General features: G+C 49.0%; 1 protein-coding gene across 4 annotated transcripts in view; it reads left to right on the plus strand.

Annotated features, from left to right (window-relative positions):
- Window positions 1-16,334, plus strand: part of fancm (FA complementation group M) — a 174,282-nt gene that overhangs the window by 92,844 nt on the left and 65,104 nt on the right. For all 4 annotated transcript variants that reach the window (XR_005457892.1, XM_038776320.1, XM_038776322.1 and 1 more), the window contains one exon: window positions 12,150-12,304. Coding sequence is in view for 3 of the 4 variants with exons in the window: in XM_038776320.1 (XP_038632248.1) it covers window positions 12,150-12,304 (155 nt within the window). In the remaining variant the exon portion in view is untranslated. The remainder of the gene's footprint in view (window positions 1-12,149; window positions 12,305-16,334) is intronic.

The raw sequence follows: 16,334 nt of genomic DNA on the forward strand, positions 1-16,334 counted from the left end.
TTTAATTTTGATTTTGAGCAGTTTAGAATGGCTTTTGTTGATGCCTCACTTACTCAGTTAAAACTAATTAATTCAAGGGGTATAGAATGCAGCTTGTTATGTGCAATAATATAGTGTACAAGAACATCCCAAACATCTTGTCACTGCAATTAGACCGCCTGGTATCTTCTTGGAAGCATGCAGCTTGACCGAGTGCTGTAAAATTCAGCAATTCTGTTCCTTGAGATTCTTGAACTAGACAGTTTTTCTTTCTCTCTCTTTCCTTTATCACTCTCACAGCTTTCTCTCATCAGCTTCTGTATGCTATTGATGTAGCCATCCATGCCACAACATCCCAGTTTATAATATGAATGTTAATAGTTTTTAAATGTTTTAATGATTTGAGCCAAGGTGAGCATGGCAGCCTTGAAACATCTTGGTCTGGCTGATTCCACACTAAAATGATTTACGCCATGTGAACTACAGAGGTTCTAAAAGACAGCCCAGTGCCACCTTTCCGAGGACTCTCATTGATGGCCAATTAATGCTGGCCGTACCAGCAATTCCCACATGCTCTGAATTAGCTAACAAAAAAACCCCACAAATAATCCTTTGGAAAATGTCCATCTGATTTAGATGATTGACAAAGGAGGCATATTTCCTTGGAATTTGAGCATCTCTGGCAAGGCCGGCATTTGTTGCTCACGTTTCCCGAAAATATGACAGCGGGCAGTCTTCTTCTGTGTCAGTTTGATAAACTGAGTGGTTTGCTGCCAATTTCGGAGGGTAGCTATCATTCAACCATTGTGGTGTGGGAGACTGGAATCATATACACCAGACCAAGGAAGAATGGTAGGTTTCCTTAGCGAGAGGACATCATTCAACCAATGTGGAATTTTATAACAGTAGAAGAGACTCAAATTCACTTTTACTGATGCCAGTTTTGTTTTGATTTCCATTTAAACAAAAAAATAAAATTCTCCTCCATGCCATAGTCTGATTTGTGTTGCTGGAATTATTAATTCAGGCCTCTGGATTAGAGTTAGAGAAAAATTATTCGACTTGGCTGCAGCCCTAATGAGCAAGGTACCTGTTTCTGCTTTGGCCTGTTGGATACAGTTTGAAAATAAGCTTGATAACGCTGGTTGGTGCCACAGTCAAAAGGAATTTACAACACACAGATAGGCCAGTTGACCCAGCAGGTGTATGCCGGTGTTTATGGTTATATGAAGCTTCATCCCACCAACCGTACCACCCCTTCTGATTTCATCAAACCCTATCAGCATAACCTTTTTATTATTTTCTTCCTTTCTCCCTCATGTACTTAACTAGTTGTCTATTTGCATCAACCACTTGGTAATGAGCTTCACATTCCAGCCATTCTCTGGCTAAGGAGGTTCCCCTGACTTCTTATTTATTGGTGGCTATTTTATAGTTGTGACTCCTTGTTTTAGAAATCGAACACAAGTGGAAACATCTATAGAAGAAGCTTCTATAGAAGAGATCCAGGCTATTTAGTCTTTCCTGATTGTTATAACCCCTTGGCTCTGGTGCCGCCCTCATAAATAGTTGGCCAAATATGAATTGGAGGTGACAACACAGGCAGAAGTTGTGTATCAATATCAACACGGTGTTCCTTAAGTAATCTTTGTTGAGGTGCTGTCATAGTAGTTATTTATTTGACAGAAAGCTTTGCTTTAATTGGGTTTTGTTCTTCGACTTGATCTTGCAGTTGAGCCGTCAATCCTGCAGCTTTTCCATTGGTAGAAAGCGGATTGCATGGAGCAGGCAGCCTTCATCCTGCACAGTCAACATTCTCTATAGTTACTGTCAGTCTATCGTTGAACAGAATTAGCATGCCATCAACTCTGTAGTCGGGTGTTTTCTTTTTCTTTTTTTTTTCCATAGTTCTTCTTCCCCCTAGCCTTCTCTTTCACACATGCAAATACAGACCATCTAAACAAGTTCGCCCTAAGAGGATCAATGTTAGGGTTCGTCCGGAAGTGGCAGCCGTTTATCGACTTCTTTGGGAAAAACTAAACTGTTAGCAGATACATTGGGGGAGGGGAGAACGTTGTGGGGGTGGGGGTGGTGGGGGGGAGATAGTATAGTTTGGGCGGGATCAGCGAGAGGAGGAGGGGGGGACTCGGGAATTGTGCGTATAAGCCATGTTGGCTGGGTATGGTTGTTGGTTGGGGGGGGTGTAATTTACTGAGTTATGTTTACATTTGCATTTGTTATAAAATCATAAATGCTTTAATAAAATGTTTAAAAAACAAAAACCCGTCTGAACTAGAAACTTTGTGTGAAAGTGAATTGCCACACGGAAGAGTAACCCTGGGTGAAAATAAATGATTATTGTGGGGCATGTGAGCTGATGTTTGTTTTCTCTGCTAACTCTAATTTTACTTGTGGCTTCTTTCAATTCACTCATTAGAACTTTCATTCTTCTCCATTGAAACGCTTGCTTACTAATTCTTGGTAACTTGAATCTATCTGGTTTTCTTACAATTTGCCTTGAATAAACATGTGGAACTGTCCTTGGTCTGTTTTGCTGCAGTACGTCGCTGCTTTCAGCTCTGGAATTGTGTCCAAAATCTACTTGATATTTTTGTGAACTTTCTTTCATTCAAGGTCAGCTTGCAGGTTGGTTCTGTTCGTAGATGAAGAAGAACGTACATTTATTTTTGGCCAAATGGGAGGAAATTTGTGATTTTTCACAAGTAAAAATCAGAGTGAAATACTGCAGAGAGCAGGTTGTTCTCCCCTATTTTATTTTACTGTTTTAGTTGCTTGCCAAAAGAAAATAGCTCAAAAAACGATCATCCAATATTACAAAACTTCTTTATTCGTAACTTGATCAAAGACTGCAATTATCATTGCCAGATTACTGAAAGGATGTTAAGATCGTCTGTCTCCTGAAAGAATTTGGAAGGTCATGCAGCATCAATAGGAAAGTTGTTTTGATCGCTACAGAGATGCTGCCTGACCTGTTTCCAGCATTTTTTATTTTCAATTTTCATCATGTGCACATTTACAATTTTTGTCCTCAAAATATCAAGAATCAGTTAGTACTTCAATATGGATTGAGTGAATTTGAAGAAAATTTGTGCATCTCATTGATTTTATGTACTGGATGCTTCAAATGTATTTGGAAATGGTCATATTCATCTTCTACAATAATTTGGATAACTAAACTTAGGCGCATAGAGAATTAAATAATATGTTACCTATAGTTAAATATATTGGGATTCTGTAGTTGGCAGGACCTACCTGTGCCAATTGCAGTAAATAAGCATTACTTTTTTTTTTAAAATAATTTTTATTGAAAGAGTTTTTCCATACAAACATTTGCCCCTACTAATTTTTAAATTATTTACAACACAATCCCTCTAGGCAAATATCCCTCCCTCGCCCGCCCTCCTCGCGCGCAACCAGTCCTCCCACCCCCCCCCCCAAGCAACAACTTAACAAACAAGGCAGCCTACAGTTTCAGACATGAGCAGCGAGCAGACTTGCCCGCGTTACAGTCGTGCATGTCCCCCCACGACCATTGCTCCCCCCCCCCCCCCGGGTTGCTGCTGCCACGACCCCGAACGCCTATCTCTGATCTAAAAAGTCAAGGAAAGGTTGCCACCACGCCTGGAGAATCCCTGTACCGACCCTCTCAGGGCAAATTTGATCCTTTCTAGCTGAATATAGCTAGCCATATCGTTAATCCAAGTTTCAACGCTTGGAGGCCTCGCGTCCTTCCATTGCATTAATATCCTTCGTCGAGCCACTAGGGACGCAAAGGCCAGTATTCCGGCCTCCCTAGCCTCCTGTACCCCCGGTTCTACCCCGACCCCAAAGATCGCAAGCCCCCATCCTGGTTTGACCCTGGACCCCACCACCTTCGACACCGTCCTTGCCACCCCCCTTCCAGAACCCTTCCAGCACCGGACATGCCCAGAACATATGCACATGGTTCGCAGGGCTTCCCAGACATCTGACACACCTGTCCTCACTCCCAAAGAACCGGCTCATCCTTGTCCCCGTCATGTGAGCTCTATGCAGCACCTTAAATTGAATGAGGCTCAGCCTCGCACACGAGGAGGAAGAATTGACCTTCTCCAGTGCATCCGCCCACGTCCCGTCTTCTATCTGCTCTCCCAGCTCCCCTTCCCACTTGGCTTTCAGCTCCTCCCCTGATGCTTCTTCCGCCTCCTGCATTATCTTGTAGATGTCTGATATCTTCCCCCCTCCGACCCAGACCCCCGAGAGCACCCTATCACTCGCCCCCTTACTGGGGAGCAGGGGGAACCCCTCCACCTGCCGCCTAGCAAATGCCTTCACTTGTAAATATCTGAACATGTTTCCCGGGGGAGCTCAAACTTCTCCTCCAGCCCTCCCAGGCTCGCAAACCTCCCCTCTATAAATAGGTCCTTCAGCTGCCGTATGCCCACCCTGTGCCAGCTCTGAAATCCCCCGTCGATGTTCCCCGGGATGAATCTATGGTTCCCTCTTATTGGCGCCGCCAACAGACCTCCCATTTCCCCCCTGTGTCGCCTCCACTGCCCCCATATCTTGAGGGTGGCCGCCACCACCGGGCTCGTGGTTGTACCTCGTGGGGGGGAGCGGCCATGGTGCCGTTACTAGGGCCCCCAGGCTTGTGTTGCCACAGGACGCCCTCTCCATTCGTTTCCAAGCTGCCCCCTCCCCTTCCATCATCCACTTGCGCACCATTGACAACATTTGCCGCCCAGTAATACCCCGAGAGATTGGGTAGTGCCAGCCCTCCACTGTCCCTACTCCACTCCAAAAAGACCCTCCTCACCCTTGGGGTGCCGTGCGCCCACACTTGCTCATGATGCTACTCGTCACCTTTTTGAAGAAGGCCCTAGGGAGGAAGATGGGGCAAGCACTGAAATAAAAACAAGAACCTTGGGAGGACCGTCATTTTGATTGACTGCACCCTCCCCGCCAGCGACAGCGGTACCATGTCCCACCTCTTAAATTCCTCCTCCATCTGTTCCACCAGCCTGGAAAAGTTCAAACTTGTGGAGGGTCCCCCCAGTTCCTTGCCACCTGCACCCCTAAGTACCTAAAGCTCTTTCCTGCTCGCTTGAAGGGGAGTCTCCCAATACCCTCTCCCTGGTCCCCCGGGTGTATCACAAAAACCCTCGCTTTTGCCCAAATTTAGTTTGTACCCCGAAAAGTCCCCAAACTCTGCTAATAGTTCCATTATCTCCGGCATTCCCCTTCTGGGTCTGCCACGTACAGCAGTAGATCATCCGCATACAGCGATACTCGATGTTCCTCCCCTCCCCTAGTCAGTCCTCTCCACCCCCCTGAACCCCTCAGTGCCATCGCCAACGGTTCAATCGCCAGTGCGAAAAGTAGGGGGGATAGGGGACATCCCTGCCTGGTCCCTCGGTGGAGCCCGAAATACTCCGACCTCCTCCCGTTTGTCACTACACTCGCCGTCGGGGCCGAGTAGAGCAACTTCACACCACTTAATAAACCCTTCCCCAAACCCAAACCGTTCCAACGTCTCCCACAGGTACCTCCCCACTCCACCCTATCGAATGCCTTCTCCGCGTCCAGCGCTACCACTATCTCAGCCTCCCCCTCCACTGCCGGCATCATAATTACATTCAGCAATCTCCGCACGTTCGTGTTGAGCTGCCGCCCCTTCACGAACCCCGTCTGGTCCTCATGGATTACCCCTGGCACACAATCCTCTATTCTAGCTGCCAGGGATCTTTGCCAGCAACTTGGCATCCACGGTTAGAAGCGAGATAGGCCTGTAGGACCCGCACTGCACGGGGTCTTTATCCCGCTTCAATATCAGGGAGATCAGAGCCTGCGACATTGTCGGGGGCAGAACCCCCCCCCTCTCGCGCCTCATTAAAGGGCTCGTACCAGTACCGGTCCCACCAAGTCCACATTTTTCTTGTAGAATTCCAACCGGGAACCCATCTGCCCCGGCGCCTTCCCCGCTTGCATCTGACCTATTCCCTTGACTAGCTCCTCTAGCCCTATTGGCGCCCCCAGCCCTTCTACCCAGCCCCTCCTGGACCCTTGGGAACCTCAATTTGTTTAGGAAGTCCTCCATTCCCCCTCTCCTCGTCGGCGGCTCAGACCGATACAACTCCTTGTAAAAATCCCTGAAGACCCCATTCACTTCTTGCCCCTTCTGCACTACCTTCCCGCCCCTCTCCTTCACTCCCCCAATCTCCCTAGCCGCATCTCGTTTGCGAAGCTGGGTGCCAGCATCCTGCTCGCCTTTTCCCCATACTCATAGACCGCGCCCTGTGCCCTTCTCCACTGCGTCTCTGCCTTCCTGGTGGTCAGCAGGTCGAACTTGACCTGCAGGCTGCGCCGTTCTCCCAGCAGCCCCTCCTCTGGTGCCTCCGCATATCTCCTATCCACTTCCAATAGCTCCCCCACCAGCCTCTCCCTCTCCTGCCTCTCCTTTCCTTTCTCTGTGCGCCCTTATGGAGATCAGCTCTCCCCTGATCACTGCCTTCAGGGGCCTCCCAGACCATCCCCACCTGCACCTCACCCGTGTCATTCAAGTCCAGATAGCTCTCAATGCTCTTCCGGACCCTTTACACACCTCGTCGTCCGCTAACAGCCCCACATCCAGCGCCACAGCGGGCGCTGTCCGCGCCTCCCCCATTTCCACATCCCACCAATGTGTGGCATGATCAAGAGTCGCAATGGCCAGTACTCAGCTTCCCCGTACCCTCGGGATCAGCCCCCTGCTCAACACGAAAGAAATCGATTCTGGAGTACACTCTATGGACTTGGGAGAAAAAGGGAATACTGCCCTCGCCCTGCGGTCCTACCAAACCTCCATGGTTCTACATCCTCCCCTCTGCTCCATTACCATCCCTCAGCACTTCTTCCGCTGCCGGCCTCCTATTGGGTCCTTGAGCTCGATCTGTCTAGCCCGGGGTCCAGCACTGTGTTAAAGTCCCCCCCCATGAGCAAGCCCCCTGCCTCCATCCCGAATGAGGCCCAATAGGCGCCTCATAAAACCCGCGTCATCCCAGTTCGGGGCAATACGTTGACCATCAACCACTTTCTCTCCCCTGCAGCTTACCCTTCACCATCACATACCTACCCTCCTTAGTCCGCCACCACACCTCCTCCGCCACGAACGACACCCTCTTTCCCACCAGAATCGCCACCCCCCCGTTTCTTTGCGTCCAATCCAGAGTGGAACACCTGTCCCACCCACCCCCTTCTCAGGCGAACCTGGTCCACTACCTTCAAAATGGGTCTCCTGTAACAGTGCTACGTCAGCCTTCAGTCCCTTCAGTTGTGAGAATACCCTTGATCTCTTGACCGGCCCATTCAGACCCCCTCACGTTCCAAGTGATCAGCCGGTCGCGGGACGACCCCCCCCTTCCCCTGCCGATTAGCCATGTCCTGTTCCCTGCTCGCCCCGGGTCGACCCTCCCCTTCTGACCCGCTCCCCATGGCGATGGCCCCCCCCCCCCCCCTCTCCAGTCCTCCACTTCCCGTTTCTGGTCTTTCCAGCAGCAACCCGTGTCCCTCCCCAACCCCCCCCCCCCCCCCCCCCCCCCCCCAGGCTAGGACCCCTCCTAGCCGCGATGTACCCTCCATCGTACTCCCGTAAGTCAGCTGGTTTACGCTGACCCGGCTGCTCCTGCCACACTCCGACTCCCCCCGGCTCGGGGGGGGGGGGGGGCCTCCCCCCCCCCCCCTTGTGCCACTCTCCCTGCCCCGCTCCAACGCGGGAAAAGTCGCCATTGCTAGCCACGCCCCGCACATCCTCCCCTCCCCCCTCCTCTGCCCCGCGCGCGGGAAAACAGAGGAAAAGCCGCGCTAATCCGCCCTGCACACCCCACCCCCGCCCCATCGTCCGTTCCACCCCGTCCCCGTCCATGCCTGTAAAGAACCCCCCCTAGGAGCCCATATCCCCTATCTGCTCTCCCCCCCGTCCCGCCTCCCCCAACTTAACATTATAATAACATAGATAACAAATAACAATGTACTGTAACAGTCGCCCTCTACAAAAACAGTATAAATAACCATAAATAACCATGATAACCACAATAACAATAACTAAGGGAAGTTGGCAAAGGGGGGAAAAAACATCAGAAGAAAAAACCCAAAGCAAGAGTTCAAGATCCCAACAAAGAAAGAAGAAAAAAGGAAACCGTTCCAATAAGAGTTGCCCAGTTTCCGACCCAGACCGAAAAAAAAAAGCCGCTTGTTCAGCTGAAGGTACCAGAGCGGCTACGGCCGCCAAGTATCCCCCTGGGTCTAATTCGAGTCCAGTTTGCTCTTCCTGTACAAAGGCCCATGCCTCCTCTGGGGACTCAAAATAGGTGTTTGGTATCCTGTAGTGACCCACAAGCGCGCTGGCTGCAGCATTCCGAACCTGATCCTTTTTGCATGTAGCACCGCCTTCGTCCGGTTGTACCGGGCCCGCCGCTTTGCCACCTCCGCATCCAGTCCATGGGTAGACCCTCACCGTCGAATTCCTCCCACTTGCTGGCTCCTTTCCCTCTTGGCCCACTCCAGCACTCTCTCACGATCGTGAGGCGCTGGAAAGCACCAGCACCAGCCACCGCCCTTCGGGGGCTCATTTGGCTCTTGGCTTCCTAGCCATGAACCTGTAGCCTCTTCCAGCTCCAGGGGCGAAGGGACGGCCCCCTGGCCCCCATCAGGGAGCTCAGCATTTCTGCTACGTATCCCGGGAGGTCTGACCCCTCCAGGCCTTCTGCCAGGGCCCAAGATCCTCAGGTTCTTCCGCCTCATTCGGGTATCCAGCTCCTCAAAACGGCTTCTGCCATTTCAGGTGGAGTGCCTCGTGCACCTCTACCTGTCCCACGAGGACCGTGCCTCCTCCTCCCTCGCAGTCATCTCCTGCTGCAGCTCCCGAATCGACGCCTCTTGGGTCGCCTGGGCTCCCATCAGCCTGGTGGTCGTCGCATTCATTGACTCCAAGAGCTCCATTTCAGCTCCGTAAAGAAGCGCAGGAGAGCGGCCTGCTGCTCCTCCGCCCATTTCCTCCATTCCTCGGGTGCGCCACCGGCCGCCATTTTGGTCTTCTTCCCCCGCTTTTTTTGGGGAGCTGCTGTTGCTTTCTTTACCACCCCACTCCGGGTACTGACCATAAAGTTGGTCTGATTCTCCTCAGGGAGCCTTCCCCCACCGGGATTTGTCCTTACAGCGTCGTTGGGGCCCTCCAATCGGCCCGAAACACCTTTGTAGCAGGAGCCGCCAAACGTGCGACTTAGCTGGTCATAGCCGCAACCGGAAGTCTAAATAAGCATTACTGATCATCAGGCATAACTTATGAAAGGGGAACTTAATCTTACAGAGCCTTATTATGTCTCCCCAAATGTTTTGAGTGTTCCAAAGACAATTTTAGTCACTATTGTTACTAAAAATCTCATTGTTTTGTAGTCGATAAAGCCAACAGATAATTGTATGAAATGATCAGTTGATCTATTTTGTTGGTGGTTGTCAAAGGAAGATTGCCTTTCTCTTCTTTGAGTAGTAACGACTGGGTCTTTAACTTTCATATTAACCATGCCCGCTCTGAAGGACTGAGCCTCTAACAATACAGAACCCTTAACTTGAGTATAGGACAAAATCTAAACCTGGAGTTATACTGGGAATTTCAGATATATTTTATAATTATCTATTTGGTGCAGTACAGGTTTCTTGGAGACAGAGGTGAAATTAAGCGTCATAAAAGTTGGACGAATGTAATAGAGGGTTCCCTGGGGAGTAGATATTTAGAGACATTGGGCAGGAGGATTCTCCCTCTGGAAAACTAAATGTTGACACTGGACTGAATTGCATGCGGTTCCCGTTAAGGGCACGATTCGGCAAGCAAGTCAGGACATGCAATGGGCCACCACTCTGCCGGCGCAAATTCAGAGCCCTGCAAGGGTTCTAACAGCTGGGTCCAGAGCTAGCGCTAAAGAGCCTGGCAGCTGGAGCGGTTTCTAGTTCTACATTTGCCCCATAATCGCTACAACCACCAAGATGGCTCACAGAAGACCTGCTCCCTGAAATCGGGAGTGAGAGGTGGACTCACAGCTCCATTCCAGTGACGAGTGGAGCAACACCCTCTTCCCCAGGTTGGGCCGCAGACTCAAACCTGCCCTCCTGCACATCGCTTGGAAGGTGGTGGCAGAAGCAGTCACCAGGAGGAGAGCTGGTGATCTGGAGGGGTGGGCGGTCACTGGTGAGCCATTTGCCCTGAGCGGGCAGAGATACAGGGAGGGCTCCAAAAGCCAGGGAGCAGATGTCCGATGGTTGGAGTGAGCTCTGCTGATCCCCTGCTTCCTCTGCAGTGGGCAGTGCTTCTGAGGTCTGCCAACACCTGGTGGGCCCCTGATTGAGCTTGGCCACACCCATTCCCATGATGATTCAGAGGGGCGGCCTGGGTGGGCTCCCAGGTGACCAGAGGCCTTCTGAGCATTAAAGGCAGGCAGCACTCAGCAATGTGAGCCCAGGAGCCTGTAAGAAGCACCAAAGGGGTGCGATTGAAAGACACTGCAGCAATGCTGATCTGAACCAGATGACCCTGATCCCAAAGGGGACACCCTGTGTCCACGGACTCGGTACCAAGTCACTTCCCGCTCCTGCTCCCACTCGGGCACCCCCCCCCCCCCCCCCCCCCCCCCCACCCGCAAGCCCGACGTTTCAGTTTTTTATTTTAGCTTCCCACTCACTTTCTGTAGCCATAGAGGCCAGTCTTTGTAAATACTAGTAGCAATTTGGGTGCCCCTAGGGGGGGATGGAAAATCGTGAAGGGCGGAGTATGAAGAGTCGAAGCCACCAAGCACATTTAAATATATGCAAATGCATGTTTTTGCAAGCCCCCACCGGCACGGGGCGCAAACCTTGTTTTTGCTGCTGGGGAGGCAGAAGCACGGCGTCCAAATTACCACCGGGCGTGAATCTTGACCTTTGTTGAATTGCGTTTCCAGTGTCGCAAGGTGGAGAATCCAGCCCATTATATTTAACTTCATAAGCAGAAGTAGTTAATGGGTGGAGGCAGGGGCTGAAGCAGTCAGGTGTTGAGTTTTCAGTTTTGAAATTCAGTTTTAGATTGTGATGTGGATAGACAAGCAGCCTCTCTGAAGACACTGAGTTTTGATCTGTTGTGAACAGGAGCAGTTTCTCTCAAAACACTGAGTTAAAGATTTGTCTGTGAACAGGACAAGGGGTTTCTCAAAGACAGGCTGGTTAAACAGTAGTTTGAGACGGGTAAGAATCTGAAAGCTGGTTCCTGATGGATATCTCTCTCAAAGCAGGGTATCCAATACATCTCTATTAAGCAAATATTCCTGGTCTGCAAACTAGATTTAAAAGTGGATTTTGACCCGAGATGGGTGTTGTTTGAGATCAAGATAGCAATTAGGAGTTGTTGTTGCATTGTATTGTTAAGCATTCTGGTCTCTTGAGTTTCCCTGATTTTAATCTCTCCACTATTGGTGACTATGCATTAATTTGCCTATATCATAAGCCCTGGGACATCCTCCCTATATAACTCCAACTCTCCTTCTGTAAGACACTCCTTTAAACCTATTGTTTTGATCAAGTATTTGGGCATCTGATGTATGTCGCTTGGTGCCATTTCTTGTTTTATCATGTTCCTTGTGAAGGACCTTGGAAGCTTTTTTATTAAAATCAGTATATGAATAAAAGTTACTACATGTTCTTTTTCTGAGGCGAACCAACACATTTAAACAAATACAGTCATAGAACATCATAGAATTTACAGTGCAGAAAGAGGCTATTCGGACCGTCGAGTCTGCACCGGCCCTTGGAAAGAGCACCCCACCTAAGCCCACACCTCAACCCTATCCACGTAACCCAGAAACCTCACCTAACCTTTTGGACACTAAGGGTGATTTGGCATGGCCAATCCACCTAACCTGCACATCTTTGGACTGTGGGAGGAAACTGGAGCACCCGGAGGAGCATGGGGAGAACGTGTAGACTCCACACAGACAGTGACCCAAGCTGGGAATCGAACCCGAGACTCTGGAGCTGTGAAGCAACAATGCTAACCACTGTGCTACCGTGCTGCCCATACATATTTGAAATGATTATAAAATGTACTTTTGAATGACATCCAGGAAATCATTTGCTACTGCGATGATATATTCTTTGATTTTGTTTTGCAGTGATTAAATCGACTAAGTCTAAGGAAGATGGCTTGTTGACTCCAGAAGAATTTGAATTTTGGGATAGAAAATTTCGATTGGAAAGTGATGATTTAGGGACACCAAAATTAGTGCCAATTTCATTTGAGTCTGTAAAGGATGAACCAAAAGCTGTGGTAAGTTATCAAATGTTTCATTCTTTCAGCCACAATTGCCAATGAAGTGTGAGGGAATTAATCAATATCGTCCCTTTAGCAAGTTTGAATCATAATGCTTTTCTTTTTAGTTGGATCTGTTCTGTTTAAGATTTCTTTTTGAAAGACACAAATTAACAAGGCTGACATTTCAGTACTGAGGGAGTGCTGCACTGTCTTAGGCGCCATATTGCAGATGTGACTAAACCAGGACTCCATTTGCTTGCTTAGGTGGATATGAAAGATCCCACGGCACTGTTTTGAAGAAATGAGGGGTGTTATTCCCATGTCATAGAATCCCTGCAGCGCAAAAGGAGGTCATTCGGTCCAACGAGTCTGCACCATCCTCTGAAAGACCATCCTACCCAAGCTCACGTCCCACCTATCCCTGTAACCCACTAACCCCAACTAACCCACTAACCCCAACTAACCTGTTGGACACTAAGGGGCAATTTAGCATGGCCAATCCACCTGCCTTCACATCTTTGAAATGTGGAAGGAAACCTGAGCACCTGGAGGAAACCCACACAGACATGGAGACAGACAGTCACCCAAGGTTGGAATTGAACTGTGAGGCAGCAGTGCTAACCACCGTGACACCCCTGTCCATTATTTATCCCACATCATTACAAAAATGTATTTGGTCATTTTACAAGTGCTGTTGTGAGAGTTCACCATGTGCAAATTGGCTGCCACATTCCCTTTATTACAATAGTGTCTACCACATACTTCAAAAATGCTTCAGTGCATGTAAAGCTCTGGTGATCATGAAAAACATTATATTGATGCAAGTTTTTTAAATTTCAATATTCCTGTTACTAATTCAGTGTAATTTATAATAGTCAGTTCCAGTAACCGTACCATCATTTTTTTCCTTTCTTGATGAAAAGTTTCAGCTTCACTTAGTTCTCGATGCCAGTGTCTATGGCAGGTTTTTTTTCTCAACAGTTTACCATAGAGGCCTGCCTTGGACTGTTGGTTAGTTGCAAAGTGACAGAAGATCATTTAAAAGACATATTGCTGTTTTGATTGTGGGAAAGAAAGAGGGAGGAAATGGTCTGAATATTTTTGCTGCACTTTGATTCTCATGTTTCGGGAATGCACATCATTTTCAGAGTCACTTTGGCTTGGTAGCATTTTTGTCTCTTAGTCAGAGGGTTATGAGTTCACGCGCCACTCTGGAACTTGACAAGATGCCTAGAGTCTGTGCTTTCTCTTCGCGAAGTGTGCACCATAATGCTATCCTCCTTAGCTAGGTTATCTCACCCTTTTCTTTTATCGTATCAGGAAGGTTGTGTTTCCCTGTGACTTTAGTGTCCTAGTGTTTTGTTTTATTCCCAGTCGTCAGTCAGAACAGAATCCAGGTGCAGAATGCAAATAGTAGCAGTTACATTTGTACTACCAATGCAAAGCTTTTAATGTGTAATTGAACCTTCTTGTACAACGTTCCATTATCCTGAGTAGTCATGACTGATGAGGTGGTGGCTTAGGGAAAAAAATGTTCTGGGTCTCCCTCGCTTTTTCAATTTTTCTCTTTGGCCGGGATTCTCCGTCCTGGAGTCTTAAGTGCTCCCGCTATCGGAGAATTGTGGTGAATTTGCGCTGCTGCTGGAAGTAGTACCAGGTACGAGTCTCGCTCCTAAACCATGCAAAATTATGCATGGTGGAGAGCTCGTTGGATTCCATCGGGATCCCGGTAGTGGGCTGCCATTTTAAGCAGGCGGCCCGATCACTAAGTCTGCCGGCAAGCAGAGGATTTCCTGCAATGGGGGTGTCGCCTTTTTTACCTGCCATAAATATGGCAATCAGTAAAGTTGCCCTTCTCTCTTTGGATATCAATATTATATTGCTTTCAGAGTCGCCAGGTATCAAATGATACTGCCACAAGGTTCAACTGGATATCGATCAAAGAGCCAAACACCAATTAGTTAGTTCAAGATCAATGGTACTTTATTTACACACAAGATTAACATGCAAAATGAGCACTACTAGTTAAACTACACCGAACAACTATGACAACCTGTACTTAACTTCAGGCACCCGGCTTAGGTCAGAGGAACAGTGGCCTTTGTCGAATCTGGATCTACTAGGAGCTGGTTTAGCTCACTGGGCTAAATCGCTGGCTTTTAAAGCAGGCCAGCAGCACGGTTTGATTCCCGTACCAGCCTCCCCGGACAGGCGCCGGAATGTGGCGACTAGGGGCTTTTCACAGTAACTTCATTGAAGCCTACTCGTGACAATAAGCGATTTTCATTTCATTTTTTTCATACTGGGTCTGGAGAAGTAACTGCTGCTCAGCTGGGCTCATCCGTCTGGTAGCGGCCGTTGAACTTGAACTTGCTTCTGGTGGTGCTGCACTTGGAGGTGGACGTTGCCGGACCTCCAGATCCAAAAGAGATCGAACACATGGCAGTGTCTCTCTTTTTATCCTTGGTGAGTTTTGCGCTCTTTTGGGCGGTCCTTCGGTTTGGACCCCATTAATTGGGTAGTTCTTGATCACTGTATTCGATTTGAGCCAATAAAGGGGTGGGTAACTTGATGGCCGGGCGTATCGTAAGCGGTCATTGACCCTGTTGTTTGATGCTTCCTGAGTACAGGGAGTGGCGCCGAAATGTCTGGGATTGTATCGGTTACTCAAGTATCAGTCTTTGTCCTACGGAGATGGGCCATCAAAATGCTAATCGGTTGGGGGTTCCGATGCTGTCTGGACTCTTCGCTCACAAATATACATTCAGGCACTGAGCCTGCCTGAACCTTATATTGTCCACATTTCCCATTATGCTTTGCGACCGCCCGTGTTTCTTGTTGTAAGTGATCATCCCAGATGGCTACAGGGATCAGAGCATCACGGGGGGGGGGGGGGGGGGGGGGTTATTCTCCGCCCAGTTGGGGTTTCAGTTTGCAGTGACGAGGAATGGAGAATCCTGGCTGTTGCCTCGTTTCTCGCTCTCTTTTCTCCTTAATTCTAGCAACAGATGTTTCTCGCACAGGTTGCACTGATCATTTAGAGCTGGTTTGGTCCTAGTGTGCGGCCCCAACCTTGCATATCCGATTATGTATTTTGTAGTTAATTGTGCTGTGCCCCGAGGTGCAAGAAATTGATGAGGGTTTGGATAGAAGACATACTGGTAGTAATTTGCATAAATAAGTGAAAGAGGATGTGGTTCCACCTACTGTTTATGATGCCATGTAAATCTGCCACTGATTGTATAAAGAGATTCTCTAGACCAGAATTTGTTTTAAAGTTCATGTTGCGGAGCAATTGATTGCAGCGTTCCTGATCACAGGACAAGCGCCAACAGTCAGTGCTGGCATTTAAATTGAGAATGGTGGCCCCTACTGGCTTTTAAATGAGAACAAAATGAGGCTGTTTGCGGTCTTCTGATCATCAGCGGCAGCAGTGGAACAGGTCACCCGCCCTGCACGTACACTTGACGTCAAGCGCCCTGTATGTCACGGTAGCACAGTGGTTAGCACTGTCACTTCACAGCGCCAGGGTCCCAGGTTTGATTGCCGGCTTATAATAATAATCTTTATTGTCACAAGTAGGTTTACATTAACACTGCAATTAAGTTACTGTGGAAAAGCCCCTTGTCGCCACATTCCGCCGCCTGCTCGGGTAGACTGAGGGAGAATTCAGAATGTCCAATTCACCTAACAGCGTGACTTTCGGGGCTTGTGGGAGGAAACCGGAGCATTCGGAGGAAACCCACACAGACACAGGGAGAACGTGCAGACTCCGCACAGACCGTAAACCGAGCCGGTAATCGAACCTGGTACCCTGGCGCTGTGAAGCAACAGTGCTACCCACTGTGCTACCGTGCCGGCTTGGGCCACTGTCTGTGCAGAGTCTGCATGTTCTCCCCGTGCCTGCGTGGGTTTCCTCCCGCAAGTCCCGAAAGACGTGCTGTTAGGTAATTTGGACATTCTGACTTCTCCCTCTGTGTACCTGAACAGGCGCCGTAGTGTGCAGACTATGAGATTCTCAGAGTAACGACATTGCAGTGTTCAT

Source organism: Scyliorhinus canicula, chromosome 2 (assembly GCF_902713615.1).
Source record: "Scyliorhinus canicula chromosome 2, sScyCan1.1, whole genome shotgun sequence".
NCBI classification, from domain to species: domain Eukaryota; kingdom Metazoa; phylum Chordata; class Chondrichthyes; order Carcharhiniformes; family Scyliorhinidae; genus Scyliorhinus; species Scyliorhinus canicula.